Raw genomic sequence first — 14,103 nt, forward strand, 5'->3', positions numbered from 1 at the left:
GGGATGGGGGCGCAGAGGAGCCGGAGCAGGGAGCCGCCTGCAGACGTGGCGCCCCGCCCGGCCCAGGGGTCTCAGCACGGCTCTTAGGACGCCATGCCCCAGACGGCCCTGGTCTTGGCCAGCACCCTCGGGCCCGGCTGTAGCGCACAGGGGCGGCCCGGCATGGGGGAGCGAGGGGCCAGGGGCTCCGAGGACCTCGTCTTCCAGGACGGACGCCTCGTCTCTGGCTCCCTGGAGGCCCTGATGGAGCACCTGGTGCCCACGGCGGACTACTACCCTGACGTGAGTGTGAGCGTGAGCGAGCGTGGAGGGGGGGGGACGGGGGGAGGGGAAGGCGGAGGGAGGGGGCAGTCCTCACTCACACCCGTCCTCACTCACACCTGTCCTCACTCACACCTGTCCTCACTCACACCTGTCCTCACTCACACCTGTCCTCACTCACACCCGTCCTCACTCACACCCGTCCTCACTCACACCTGTCCTCACTCACACCTGTCCTCACTCACACCTGTCCTCACTCACACCTGTCCTCACTCACACCCGTCCTCGCTCACACCCGTCCTCACTCACACCCGTCCTCACTCACACCCGTCCTCACTCACACCCGTCCTCACTCACACCCGTCCTCACTCACACCCGTCCTCGCTCACACCCGTCCTCGCTCACACCCGTCCTCGCTCACACCCGTCCTCACTCACACCCGTCCTAACTCACACCCGTCCTCGCTCACACCTGTCCTCACTCACACCTGTCCTCACTCACACATGTCCTCACTCACACCTGTCCTCACTCACACCTGTCCTCGCTCACACCTGTCCTCGCTCACACCTGTTCTCGCTCACACCCGTCCTCACTCACACCTGTCCTCGCTCACACCTGTCCTCACTCACACCTGTCCTCACTCACACCTGCCCTCGCTCACACCTGTCCTCACTCACACCTGTCCTCACTCACAGCCGTCCTCACTCACACCTGTCCTCGCTCACACCTGTCCTCACTCACACCTGTCCTCACTCACACCTGTCCTCACTCATACCTGTCCTCACTCATACCTGTCCTTGCTCATACCAGTGCTCACTCACACCTGTCCTCACACTTGTCCTCACTCACACCTGTCCTCACTGACACCTGTCCTCACACCTGTCCTCACTCACACCTGTCCTCACTCACACCTGTCCTCACTCACATTTGTCTTTGCTCACACCAGTCCTCACTCACACCTGTCCTCACTCACACCTGTCCTTGCTCACACCTGCCCTCGCTCACACCTGTCCTCGCTCACACCTGTCCTCACTCATACCTGTCCTCACTCATACCTGTCCTCACTCACACCTGTCCTCACTCACACCTGTCCTCACTCACACCTGTCCTCGCTCACACCTGTCCTCACTCACATCTGTCCTCACTCACACCTGTCCTCACTCACACCTGTCCTCACTCACACCTGTCCTCACTCACATTTGTCCTTGCTCACACCTGCCCTCACTCACACCTGTCCTCACTCACACCCGTCCTTGCTCACACCCGCCCTCGCTCACACCTGTCCTCGCTCACACCCGTCCTCGCTCACACCCGTCATCACTCACACCTGCCCTCGCTCACACCTGTCCTCACTCGCACCTGTCCTCACTCACACCTGTCCTCGCTCACACCTGTCCTCACTCGCACCTGTCCTCACTCGCACCTGTCCTCGCTCACACCTGTCCTCGCTCACACCTGTCCTCACTCACACCTGTCCTCGCTCACACCCGTCCTCGCTCACACCCGTTCTCACACACACCTGTCCTCGCTCACACCTGTCCTCACTCACACCTGTCCTCACTCACACCTGTCCTCACTCACACCTGTCCTCGCTCACACCTGTCCTCGCTCACACCCGTCCTCACTCACACCTGTCCTCGCTCACACCTGTCCTCACTCACACCTGTCCTCACTCACACCTGTCCTCACTCATAACTGTCCTCGCTCATACCTGTCCTCGCTCACACCTGTGCTCACTCACACCTGTCCTCACACTTGTCCTCACTCACACCTGTCCTCACTCACACCTGTCCTCACTCACACCTGTCCTCGCTCACACCTGTCCTCGCTCACACCTGTGCTCGCTCACACCTGTGCTCGCTCACACCTGTCCTCGCTCACACCTGTCCTCGCTCACACCTGTCCTCACTCACACCTGTCCTCACTCACATCTGTCCTCACTCACACCTGTCCTCACTCACACCTGTCCTCACTCACATTTGTCCTTGCTCACACCTGTGCTCACTCACACCTGTCCTCACTCACACCTGTGCTCACTCACACCTGTCCTCACTCACACCTGTCCTTGCTCACACCCGTCCTCACTCACACCTGTCCTCGCTCACACCTGCCCTCGCTTACACCTGTCTTCACTCGCACCTGTCCTCACTCACACCTGTCCTCGCTCACACCTGTCCTCGCTCACACCCGTCCTCACTCACACCTGTGCTCGCTCACACCTGTCCTCGCTCACACCTGTCCTCACTCACACCTGACCTCACTCATACCTGTCCTCACTCATACCTGTCCTCACTCATACCTGTCCTTCTTCATACCTGTGCTCACTCACACCTGTCCTCACACTTGTCCTCACTCACACCTGTCCTCACTGACACCTGTCCTCACACCTGTCCTCACTCACACCTGTCCTCACTCACACCTGTCCTCACTCACACCTGTCCTCACTCACATTTGTCCTTGCTCACACCTGTCCTCACTCACACCTGTCCTCACTCACATTTGTCCTTGCTCACACCTGCCCTCACTCACACCTGTCCTCACTCACACCCGTCCTTGCTCACACCCGCCCTCGCTCACACCCGTCCTCGCTCACACCCGTCCTCGCTCACACCCGTCCTCACTCACACCTGTCCTCACTCGCACCTGTCCTCACTCACACCTGTCCTCGCTCACACCTGCCCTCGCTCACACCTGTCCTCACTCGCACCTGTCCTCACTCACACCTGTCCTCGCTCACACCTGTCCTCGCTCACACCTGTCCTCACTCACACCTGTCCTCGCTCACACCCGTCCTCGCTCACACCCGTTCTCACTCACACCTGTCCTCGCTCACACCTGTCCTCGCTCACACCTGTCCTCACTCACACCTGTCCTCACTCACACCTGTCCTCACTCACACCTGTCCTCGCTCACACCCGTCCTCACTCACACCTGTCCTCGCTCACACGTGTCCTTGCTCACACCTGTCCTCACTCACACCTGTCCTCACTCACACCTGTCCTCGCTCACACCTGTCCTCGCTCATACCTGTCCTCGCTCACACCTGTGCTCACTCACACCTGTCCTCACACTTGTCCTCACTCACACCTGTCCTCACTCACACCTGTCCTCACTCACACCTGTCCTCACTCACACCTGTCCTCGCTCATACCTGTCCTCGCTCACACCTGTCCTCGCTCACACCTGTCCTCACTCACACCTGTCCTCACTCACATTTGTCCTCGCTCACACCTGTCCTCACTCACACCTGTCCTCACTCACACCTGTCCTCACTCACACCTGTCCTCACTCACACCTGTCCTCACTCACACCTGCCCTCGCTCACACCTGTCCTCACTCACACCTGTCCTCACTCACATTTGTCCTTGCTCACACCTGTGCTCACTCACACCTGTCTTCACTCACACCTGCCCTTGCTCACACTTGTCCTCATTCACACCTGTCCTCACACCTGCCCTTGCTCACACCTGTCTTCACTCGCACCTGTCCTCACTCACACCTGTCCTCACTCGCACCCGTCCTCACTCGCACCTGTCCTTGATCACATCTGTCCTCAGACCTGTCATCGCTCACACCTGCCCTCACACCTGTCTTCGCTCACATCCTCTCACTTGTTCTCACACCTGTGCTTACTCACATCTGTCCTCACTCACGTCTGTCCTCACACCTGTCCTTACACCTGTCCTCACTCACACTCGTTCTCATACCTGTCCTCTCACCTGTCTTCATACCCATCCTTTCACCTGTCCTTGCACCTGTCCTTGCACCTGTCCTCACTCACACCTGTCCTCTCACCTGTCCCATAAACTTCTAGGGGCCTGGGTGGGGCTGACTGGTGGCATAGCCTAGGCACCTGGAAAAGCCAGGTGACTGCTAGAAAGAGGGCAACCAGGGTCCTGAGACGTCCAGGCCAGCCGGTGGCCCCCAGAATTGGTCTGTGGATGATGAGGGGCTTGGGGCCTTGGTGAGAGTGGCCACCCTGCCCATGGCTTTCCTCAGCCCACCGTGACCAGAGCCACCCCAGCACACAGGCCCCTGCACACGGGTCCCCAGCACACGGGTCCCCAGCACACGGGCCCCAGGACATGGGTCCCAGGACACGGGCCCCAGCACACGGGTTCCTAGCACACGGGTCCTCAGCGCACAAGTCCCCAGCACGTGGGTCCCCAGCACACGGGTCCCCAGCACACGGGCCCCAGCACACGGGCCCCAGCACACGGGACCCCAGCACACGGGTCCCCAGCACACAGGTCCTCAGCACATGGGCCCCAGCACATGGGTCCTCAGCGCACAGGTCCCCAGCACACGGGCCCCAGCACACGGGTCCCAGCACACGGGTCCCCAGCACATGGGCCCCAGCACACGGGCCCCCAGCACACGGGTCCTCAGCACATGGGCCCCAGCACACGGGTCCCTAGCACACGGGTCCTCAGCACACGGGTCCCCAGCACACAGGTCCTCAGCACATGGGCCCCAGCACACGGGTCCTCAGCGCACAGGTCCCCAGCACACGGGTCCCCAGCACACGGGTCCTCAGCGCACAGGTCACCAGCACACAGGCCCCAGCACACGGGTCCTCAGTGCACAGGTCCCCAGCACACAGGTCCCCAGCACACGGGTCCCTAGCACATGCTCCAGCACACGGGTCCCCAGCACATGGGTCCCCAGCACACGGGCCCCAGCACACGGGTCCCCAGCACACGGGCCCCCAGCACACGGGTCCCCAGCCACGTCAGGAGTGGGTGCCAGGGAGGGCTGAAACCGGGGCAGGAGAGCTCGTGCAGACGGGGTGCTTGCTGAGCTCCTGAGCCCCAGCTCCTGCAGAGTGGGCAGCCAGGGACCCCACGCCACCGGGGGATGGGGATGGGGATGGGGGATGGGGATGGGAGATGGAGATGGGGATGGGGGTGGGGGATGGGGATGGGGGTGGGGGATGGGGATGGGGGTGGGGATAGGGATGGGGGATGGGGATGGGAGATGGAGATGGGGATGGGGATGGGGGTGGGGGATGGGGGATGGGGGTGGGGATAGGGATGGGGGTGGGGATAGGGATGGGGACTGGGGATGGTATAGGGGATGGGGATGGGGGATGGTGATGTGAGTGGGGATGTGATGGGATGGGAGATGGGAATGGGGATGGGGATGGGGATAGGGATGGGGATAGGGATGGGGATAGGGATGGGGATGGGGGATGGGGATGGGTGATGGGGATGGGGGATGGGTATAGGGATGGGGGATGGGGGATGGGAGATGGGAGATGGGGATGGGGGATGGGAGATGGGGATGGGGGATGGGGATGGGGGATGGGGGATGGGGATAGGGATGGGGGATGGGAGATGGGGGATGAGGATGGAGATGGGGGATGGGGATGGGGGATGGGGGATGGGAATGGGGGATGTGGGAATGGGGATAGGGATGTGGGAATGGGGATAGGGATGGGGGATGGGAGATTGGGGATGGGGGATGGGGGATGGGGATGGGGATGGGGGATGGGGATGGGGGATGGGAGATGGGGGCTGGGGATGGAGATGGGGGATGGGGATGGGGGATGGGGGATAGGGGATGGGGGATGGGGATGGGGGATGGGGGGTGGGGATGGGGGATGGGGGTGGGGGATGGGGGTGGGGGATGGGGCTGTGGATGGGGTTGGGGATAGGGATGGGGGATGGGAGATGGGGGATGGGAGTGGGGATGGGGGATGTGGATGTGGCCTGCGATGGGGCAGAACTCGGCGAGGCCGGTGGCCCTGGAGGGAGGCTGAGCTGCGTCGGCCGTGTCCAGGCGGTGCAGGGCTGGGCCTGGCTGCCCCGAGAGCACCCGCTCACCTGCCCGCCTGTCCCCACAGAGGACCTACATCTTCACTTTTCTTCTGAGCTCCCGGGTCTTCATCCGGCCCCACGACCTGCTGGCCCGCGTGGGGCGGATCTGCCTGGAGCAGCGGCGGCAGCTGGAGGCGGGGCCCGAGAAGGTACCTGTCCGCCTGCCTGGCTCGGGGTCTCCCCGGGCGGCTGGCCTGTCCCCGGCACAGGCGAGCACGGTTCCTGGGCTCCGGGGTGTGTGGAGGGCTCGTCCCCGGGGCTGCTGGGAGTGGAGGCCCGGGTGTCGCAGGGAGACTTCGGCTCGGGCTGCGGGAAAGGGGCCGCGTGGCCTGGGTCTCCGCCCTCAGAGAGGCCAGTGAGGGCACCTCGGGCAGGAGCTTCCCATAGGGGCACCAACAGGGCTTTTTCCATTGCTGTCGCTTCAAGATGGCTGGGTAGCCCCTGGGGTGAGGGCTTGCGAGGCTTCTAGAAGCCCAGGGTCTGGTGCTGGAGGAAGGGGTGGTGGGCCGGGCCTGGGCCTCACAGAGCAGAGCGCGACTTTACCCATCCGGCGCCCACCGCGACCCGTGTCTCCCTCAGTCTCCTCTCAGGAGGGCCTGTGCTGGGGTGGAGGGCACTGACTGTCACCTGGGGTTCAGGGAAGGCCCCTGCGTGATGGCGTGACGCAGGGCGGAGGGGCAGCCTGCATGCCAAGGGCGGCCCGGGGCCAGCAGGACAGACTGCAGCCTGAGCCGGGAGGGACCCCGGAGGACAGAACTGGTTCTCGAACCCGCCTGAGGGGGCTGGCGGCTGTGGCCTCCCCAGAGAGTGGCAGCGAGGCCCCCAGGGGACACAGAGGACTGACTGACCTGGGGGTCCGGGCAGGTAGTGGGGTCCGGCTGGCTGGACGTGCCACAGAGGGGTTCAGGGAGACGCAGGCTGTGCTGTGGGCGCTGGGGACATGGAGGTCAGGCCAGGACCCTCGCCTCTGGGGCTGTGGGACCCAGGGTCATGGCTCCTAGTGGGGCCCCGCGGCCTGGGGTCTGCCCAGCTGCTTCCTACCGGTGCTGGGTGTGCCTGGAGTGGGTGATTCCCAGTGACGGCAGGGCCACTGGCCTCTACGCTGATGTCAGAGCGAGCGTTCTGACACGGCCCAGCGGGGCGGCGAGCGCTGAGTGCCGGAGGCCCGGAGGCCCAGCTTCAGGCTCTGCCACCCCGTCAGCCAGAGCTGAGCGGCCCTCTGGTTTCTCGTAAAACTAGGCGCCGGGCGGTGGCGCTCCTGGCTGGGTGCACATGTTACAGTGCGCAAGGACCCGGGTTCAAGCCCCCGGTCCCCACCCACAGGTGGAAAGCTTCACGAGGGGTGAGGCAGGGCTGCAGGTGTCTCTCTCTCCCCCTCCCTCAATTTCTGATAGTTTCTATCCAATAAATAAATATAATAAAATATACTACAAAGAAATACAATGAGAAAATGCTGCGCTATTTTTGGCCATGTCACTGCTCAGCTCTGCTTGATGGTGGGATGGGAGGTTGAACCTGGGAGTCGGAAGCCTCAGACCCGAGTCTTGCAGAACCGTGATGCTGTCCTTCCCGCCCACGAGAAAGATGGTACATTTCGCTGAAAAGGCGACCTTGAGGGAGAGGCAGAGCAGGGCAGACAGCGTGAGCACAGGCGCCCGGCGTGAGGACTGGGTCACCCTGCCACTCACGCTGGTGGCCGGGTGCCACCATTCCCCTGCCAGGCGAAGCTCAAGTGCTTCTCAGCCAGGGTCGTGCAGCTGCTGAAGGAGTGGACAGAGGCCTTCCCCTACGACTTCCAGGACGAGACGGTCATGGCGGAGCTGAAGGCCATCACCCACAGGGTCGCGCAGTGTGACGAGGTGAGCTCTCCACGGTCCCGCCAAGGACGGCCATGTCCCCTGCACACCGGGGCCCCGTGGTCTGAGCCGCGGAGGGCGCCTGGGCCTCGGGGGCACGGCAGGGCCTGGTGAGAGGGCGTTGGGGCTGGCACCGCCCCCGTGCCCAGAGGGCGTTTGGCCCCCGTGGGTCCGGGGACCTGGAGGGCTGGGCCTTCGGTGGGGCAGCTGCTCGGCCTCCGGGTGCCCAGCCCACTGGGCCACCCTCCCCGGCCGGGCTGTGTCCGCGGGCACCGGGGTCCCAGGTGGCGCCCTCGCCCTTCCCCGCAGGAGGGCGGCACGGTGAAGAAGGCCATCGCGCAGATGACCCAGAGCCTGCCGCTGGCCCTGGCCGCGCGGGGCCAGCGGCAGGAGCTGCGGGACAAGCTGTGCTCTCCGGCCCTGGACAGAGGACCCGTGCTCAAGGCCAAGCCGCCGGCCGCGCAGAAGGACATCCTGGGCGTGTGCTGTGACCCCCTGGTGCTGGCCCAGCAGCTGACGCACATCGAGCTGGTCAGTGTGGCGTCCTGCCCGTGCAGGGCGGGGCCGGGGCGTGCTGACCGCTGACCGCTGACCCCGGACGCAGGCCCCTACCATCCCTGCAGCCGCACGTGTCGTGTCCGCGGCGGGGAGGCGGGAGCCAGGGTGGTGAAGGCCTGAGGTGCCCCGCACGTGACCTCCCCCCATGCCGCCGTGTCCGGGAGGCTCGTCCCGACTCCTGGGGCGAGGAGGGACCTGCAGGGAGGGCGCTGCCCGGGGCAGGCAGGCTGTCACCTCTGTGCGTCCCGCCTCAGGAGAGGGTCGGCAGCATCCGCCCCGAGGACCTCATGCAGATCCTCAGCCACATGGACTCCCGGGACAAGCACAGGGTGAGGCTGCAGGCGCCCCGTGCCCCGGGGAGGCCCCCCGCGAAGTGCCCGGTGCCCCGGGGTGGGCGCGGACGGCTGGGAGGTGCGAGGGGGGTGCCTGCCTCCCACCCGGCCACCCCTCAACCCGCCCGGGGGTGGGGTTGGGGCCTCACGGCCGCTGTCTCCCCAGTGCCGAGGGGACCCTGCCAAGACCCGCAGCCTGGAGGCCTACGACGACTGGTTCGACTGCCTCAGCATGCTGGTGGCCACCGAGGTGTGCCGGGTGAGCGCCGGGAGGGAGGGCCGCCGAGGCGGGGGTGGGCCTGGGGGAGGCGCCGGGCCCCACGAGCGGAGCGGGCCGTCCTGCCTGCTGGGCTCCGCTCGTCCTGTGGGCAGCCCCGGGCGGGGGCTCGCGTGGAGACGTCCGTCTGTCCGCCTGCAGGTGGTGAAGAAGAAGCACCGGACCCGCGTGCTGGAGTTCCTCATCGACGTGGCCCGGGAGTGCTTCAACATCGGCAACTTCAACTCCATGATGGCCATCATCTGTGAGTGCCCGGGCCCCGGGTCGCCTCGCCTCTGCGCCCTGCCCAGCCCGCCCTGACCCGCCTGCTCCCCTCGCAGCTGGCATGAACCTCAGTCCTGTGGCACGGCTGAAGAAAACGTGGTCCAAAGTCAAGACGGCCAAGTTCGACGTCTTGGAGGTGGGCACCCAGCCCCACTCACCCCTGTGCCCCACCTCCCGAGACCCCCTGAGCGCCTGCTGCGGGCCGGGTGCCCCGGGGCAGGGGTGCGTTAGCCACCACGGGGGGTGCACAGGGAGAAGCGGATGGGGCGGAACCCGGCCTGTTGCTGACACCCGTCTTCTCTGGAGCATCGTGGGGCCGGGCTGGCGGGCGAGGTGGTCACACCCGCACAGGTGTTGGGGTGAGTTGGCACAGGGCAGACGGAAGTTGTGAGAGGAAGGGCGGCACCCAGGCTCTGAGGGCAGGACCCCTCTCCAGCACCCTCCCTCCACCACTGCCCGTGGCCTCCCTCTCCTCAGACCCCCAGCCCGCCCTCGCCCTGCGGAGGGGAAGGGCCACGCGCCGGTGTCCGGTGTCCGGTGCGGGGCGTCCCGAGGGCTCGGGCCGGGGCACCACCGCGTCCCTCTCTGCTCGCAGCACCACATGGACCCATCCAGCAACTTCTGCAACTACCGCACGGCCCTGCAGGGGGCCATGCAGAGGTCCCAGACGGCCAACAGCAGCCGAGAGAAGGTCGTCATCCCCGTGTTCAATCTCTTCGTGAAGGACATGTACTTTCTGCACAAGATCCACACCAACCACCTGCCCAACGGGCACGTCAACTTCAAGGTGAGCGCAGCGCCTGGGGCCGGGCAGACAAGGAGGACAGGCCTCTGGCCGCGTCCTCTGACTGCCAAGCTTCGAGCCAGGGCCTAGGACAAGCTGACCCGCCCGTCTGCCCATGGCCCCGCTCCAAGACTGACCCCAGCGGGGAGACGGCAGGGCCAGGACGGCTCGGAGTGGGAGGAGACGGGCGGACAGGAGGAGGAGGCCGTAGCTCCGGGCACCTGTCAGAGGCTAGGACGGCAGGGACCGAGGGGCGCGGGGCCGTGGGCTGCCCGGTGACCTCAGCGCGCAGTTGAGGGGCCGGGGTGCCGGGCCCAGCTGTGCAGGGTCACCGTCCGTGTCACTGAGACAAGGTGGTGGGCAGCAGACAGACCAGAGCCAGCAACCCTGCCCGGAGGGGTGACAGGTGAACTCCCGGGTGCTATTCTGCTTCAGAAGTTCTGGGAGATCTCCAGACAGATCCACGAGTTCATGGCGTGGACCCAGGTGGAGTGTCCCTTTGAGAAGGACAAGAAGATTCAGAGTTACCTGCTCACAGCGCCAGTCTACAGCGAGGAAGGTGAGGGCTGCCTCTCAGGGCGAGCAGCCCTCACACTGTGCCCCTGGATCTGGGGCAGTGCAGCCCCTCACACTGAGCCCCTGGATCTGGGGTGGTGCAGCCCCTCCTCACACTGTGCCCCTGTATCTGGGGCGGTGCAGCCCCTCCTCACACTGTGCCCCTGTATCTGGGGCGGTGCAGCCCCTCCTCACACTGAGCCCCTGGATCTGGGGCAGTGCAGCCCCTCACACTGTGCCCCTGGATCTGGGACAGTGCAGCCCCTCACACTGAGCCCCTGGATCTGGGGCGGTGCAGCCCCTCCTCACACTGTGCCCCTGGATCTGGGGCAGTGCAGCCCCTCACACTGAGCCCCTGGATCTGGGGTGGTGCAGCCCCTCCTCACACTGTGCCCCTGTATCTGGGGCGGTGCAGCCCCTCCTCACACTGTGCCCCTGGATCTGGGGCAGTGCAGCCCCTCACACTGTGCCCCTGGATCTGGGGCAGTGCAGCCCCTTAGATTGTGCACCCCTGGATCTGGGGCCCATGGCCCCTTAATGTCACCAGGACTCTCTCCACATGGGAAGCTCAGGGAAGGGGTGTGTGTGGGGCAGATGGCAGGTGGAGATGTGGGTGGGTGGGGTTGAGGGTCAGGTTTGGCCGGGCTGGTGCTGAGGACACGGAGACCTTGGAGCCCCCAGTGGGAGCCGCGGCTCACCTGAGAGACTTGCGGGCAGGCCGCAGCCAGGGTTCAGTGTCCCCATGAGTGGGAAGTGCCTTCCTGGGACTCCCTGCCCGCCCCCTGCACCCAGGGAGAGCTGGGGCGGGTAGCTGGTGCTGAGTGGCCTCCCGTCCCTCACCCTCAGCTCTCTTCGTCGCCTCCTTTGAGAGTGAAGGCCCCGAGAACCACATGGAGAAGGACAGCTGGAAGGCCCTGAGGTAGGAGAGCCCCAAGGGCGGTCCCGTGTCCCCCGAGCCACCCCTGTCAGTAGCGGGCGGGACACGTGAAGCTGAGCTGCTCGGGCCCAGAGCGAGGCCCGCAGACAGGGCAGAGCAGGCTCCCGCCACAGGCTGCCAGCCCCCCGGGAGTTGGGGTGTGGTGGCCGGCCCTCACTTCTGCTGACGGTCTTCTCTCCCACACCCTGTCTCCCTGTAGGACCACACTCCTTAACAGGGCCTGAAGGCGCAGAGGGCCTCTCTCCCGCGGGGCGCACACACCGAGGATTCTCGCCTTGCTGCTTGTGGGCTCAGATGAGGGGCCTCACTGGCTGGGGTCCATTTTGTATATAACTTTTATGAAAAGAGAGAGAGGGAACAGGAATTATTTCGCGCGTCAACCTTTGGCACTTACCAACGGAGTCCTATTGTTTACTTTGAAGAGCAGGGCAGGGCCCTGCTTCGGGAGGGTGGGGAACAGAGTATCGTGGGCAGTGGCATCCATGATGACATCTTATTCTAGCGAACGCAGCGTTTTATTTTCTACTTTTGATTATTGACATCTTATGAAGAGAAAGTATTTAAGATACCGACCAAACCCCGCGTGAGCCCTGCCTGCTCAGACGCCGCTCCCCGTGCTTCTGCTGTTGGGGTTAGTGCCTTAGAGGGTGCTGGAGGGCCTGCGGTCACCCGTGCCCCCGGGGAGGCGCCGGGACAGCTCTGCTCTGCCCGCTCAAAGGCCACACTGGCCGGGAGGCCCACTTGTGTGCTGCCGCCGGGAGCCCCTGCGAACGGCTTTCTCCAGTTCCCAAGCTCGTTTTCCTCCATCAGGGACTTGCAGGGCTGGGGAGGGGTGTGGGCCCCTGGAGCCCGTTATTTATTGATGTGGAAGATGTCTGACAAGTGGTTCTGCAACTCCATTTTTTTTTTTTTTGAAAAGAGCAAACTGAAGATGGTGGGAGGGGTGTGGCGGGCGGGCCGCAGACTTTCCTGGTGGGCTGTGCCTGAAAGCCGCGTAGCTGCCGCGGGACGTGGGGACTCGCGAGCTGTTCTTCAGACCGGCCCGGCCAGACCAGGACTCCGGCGGCCGCTCCTCCCTGCGGCTCCCCGCTCGGGTGGGCCCCTCGTGGACGCGGAAACACGAGTCAGACAGAAAACACGTCTGACCCTTGGTTGTTGGGGCCACTTGCCCACAGACGCCCAGACTTGGAGGGCGCGCACCCCCAGGTCCCGTCTCCCCTGCGGCAACGAGGCTTCTTCCCTCTGGCGCCAACAGACCCTGGCCGGCCGGCAGAGCCAGCTTCTGCCCAAAGCTCCCGGGAGGGAGGGCCTCCGGGAGAAGGTGGCTGTGGGCCCCTGGGTGGGGCTGAGCAGACTTGCACTTGCCCGAGTCCTGATGGCACGGGCTGGACAGTGACGGTGGCCGCTCTGTTTCTGTGCTTGATGAAGGCTCGGCGTCTGCAATCTCTGTGCCCGCAATGCGGGGCCACCCGGTGCGGAGGGGCCCCCGGGGCGCCCGGCGTAAAGCTGTACATAACGCAGGGCTGTCGTTGGTGTGGCTGGACGTACTTGCATCAATAAAACACATCGCTCCTCTCTGGCTGTTCCGCGTCGTCCCCGCAGGAGCCTCCCGTGCGGCTGCGCTTGCAGAGGCGCTCAGCCTGCTCCTCGGCTCAGGTCAGGAAAGCCAGCGCCGCAGTCGCGAGTGCGTGAAGGCCACAGCCTCAGCGTCCATGGCGGGGTCGGGTCTGCTGGGGGCGCTGGGGGCCGCGGGCCACCTCTCCGGAGGGCTGGGCTCAGGGTCGCGTGAGCCCACTGTTCCCGGGTGCGAGGCTGCCCGGCGCCACGCGCTCCCGTGTGATGCCGGGACGATGGCACATGCCCGCCCGGTGAGGTCTCTGCTGCCCTCTAGGTGTGAAACAGCCGTGTGCCAGCTCGGCCTGTAGTGCCAGGGACTGTCGTCCGGAGCCCTCGTGGAAGCAGGTCCCGTGTCCTGTCACGGAGCTGCCCCCATGCTCTCTGAGCTTTGCCCTCAAGTCTCTGCTTGACTGTTCCGAACCTCCCGTTACACGCACCCCCTGCGTTTAAAAATGAATTTCTACTTCTAGACGGTCCCCTCCCCGATTCATTTTGGTTATGAGTCTAAAGAAACGACCAGAATGCAACAGAGAGAGACAGAGCTGAGAAAACAGGAAGAGGGTGAAAGGCGTAGAGAAAGAGCAGGTTTAACAAGCTGTCAGAATCACAGAAGAAAGAGTTGACAGACAAACGTGACAGCTGAAACCTACAGAAAACAGAACTGCAAACCACCCAAGACACTTCAGAATGAATCTCATGGAGGGCTGAGTAGCAGCACACCTAGCTGAGTGCACAAGGACCTGGGTCCAAGCCCCTGGTCCCCACCTGCAGGAAGAAAGCTTCACAGGTGTTTCTGTCTCTCTCTCTAGCTCCCCCCTCAATTTCTCTCTTTCTAAAATAAGC

General features: G+C 64.4%; 1 protein-coding gene across 2 annotated transcripts in view; it reads left to right on the forward strand.

Moving 5' to 3' along the window:
- RASGEF1A (RasGEF domain family member 1A) overlaps window positions 1-12,193 on the forward strand; it is a 33,453-nt gene extending 21,260 nt beyond the window's left edge. Inside the window, exons 2-13 of one of the 2 annotated variants that reach the window (XM_060184928.1) lie at window positions 88-282; window positions 6,107-6,229; window positions 7,802-7,939; window positions 8,246-8,467; window positions 8,749-8,823; window positions 8,993-9,085; window positions 9,245-9,347; window positions 9,424-9,503; window positions 9,963-10,154; window positions 10,587-10,710; window positions 11,553-11,625; window positions 11,843-12,193. In XM_060184928.1, the coding sequence (XP_060040911.1) occupies window positions 94-282; window positions 6,107-6,229; window positions 7,802-7,939; window positions 8,246-8,467; window positions 8,749-8,823; window positions 8,993-9,085; window positions 9,245-9,347; window positions 9,424-9,503; window positions 9,963-10,154; window positions 10,587-10,710; window positions 11,553-11,625; window positions 11,843-11,867 (1,437 nt within the window). In that variant the 5' untranslated portion in view covers window positions 88-93 and the 3' untranslated portion in view covers window positions 11,868-12,193. The remainder of the gene's footprint in view (window positions 1-87; window positions 283-6,106; window positions 6,230-7,801; window positions 7,940-8,245; window positions 8,468-8,748; window positions 8,824-8,992; window positions 9,086-9,244; window positions 9,348-9,423; window positions 9,504-9,962; window positions 10,155-10,586; window positions 10,711-11,552; window positions 11,626-11,842) is intronic. The other variant, XM_060184979.1, reaches the window with a different exon arrangement.
- The last annotated feature ends 1,910 nt before the right edge of the window (window positions 12,194-14,103 follow it).

The sequence above is a fragment of the Erinaceus europaeus genome, chromosome 1 (assembly GCF_950295315.1).
Source record: "Erinaceus europaeus chromosome 1, mEriEur2.1, whole genome shotgun sequence".
Taxonomy (NCBI): Eukaryota; Metazoa; Chordata; class Mammalia; order Eulipotyphla; family Erinaceidae; genus Erinaceus; species Erinaceus europaeus.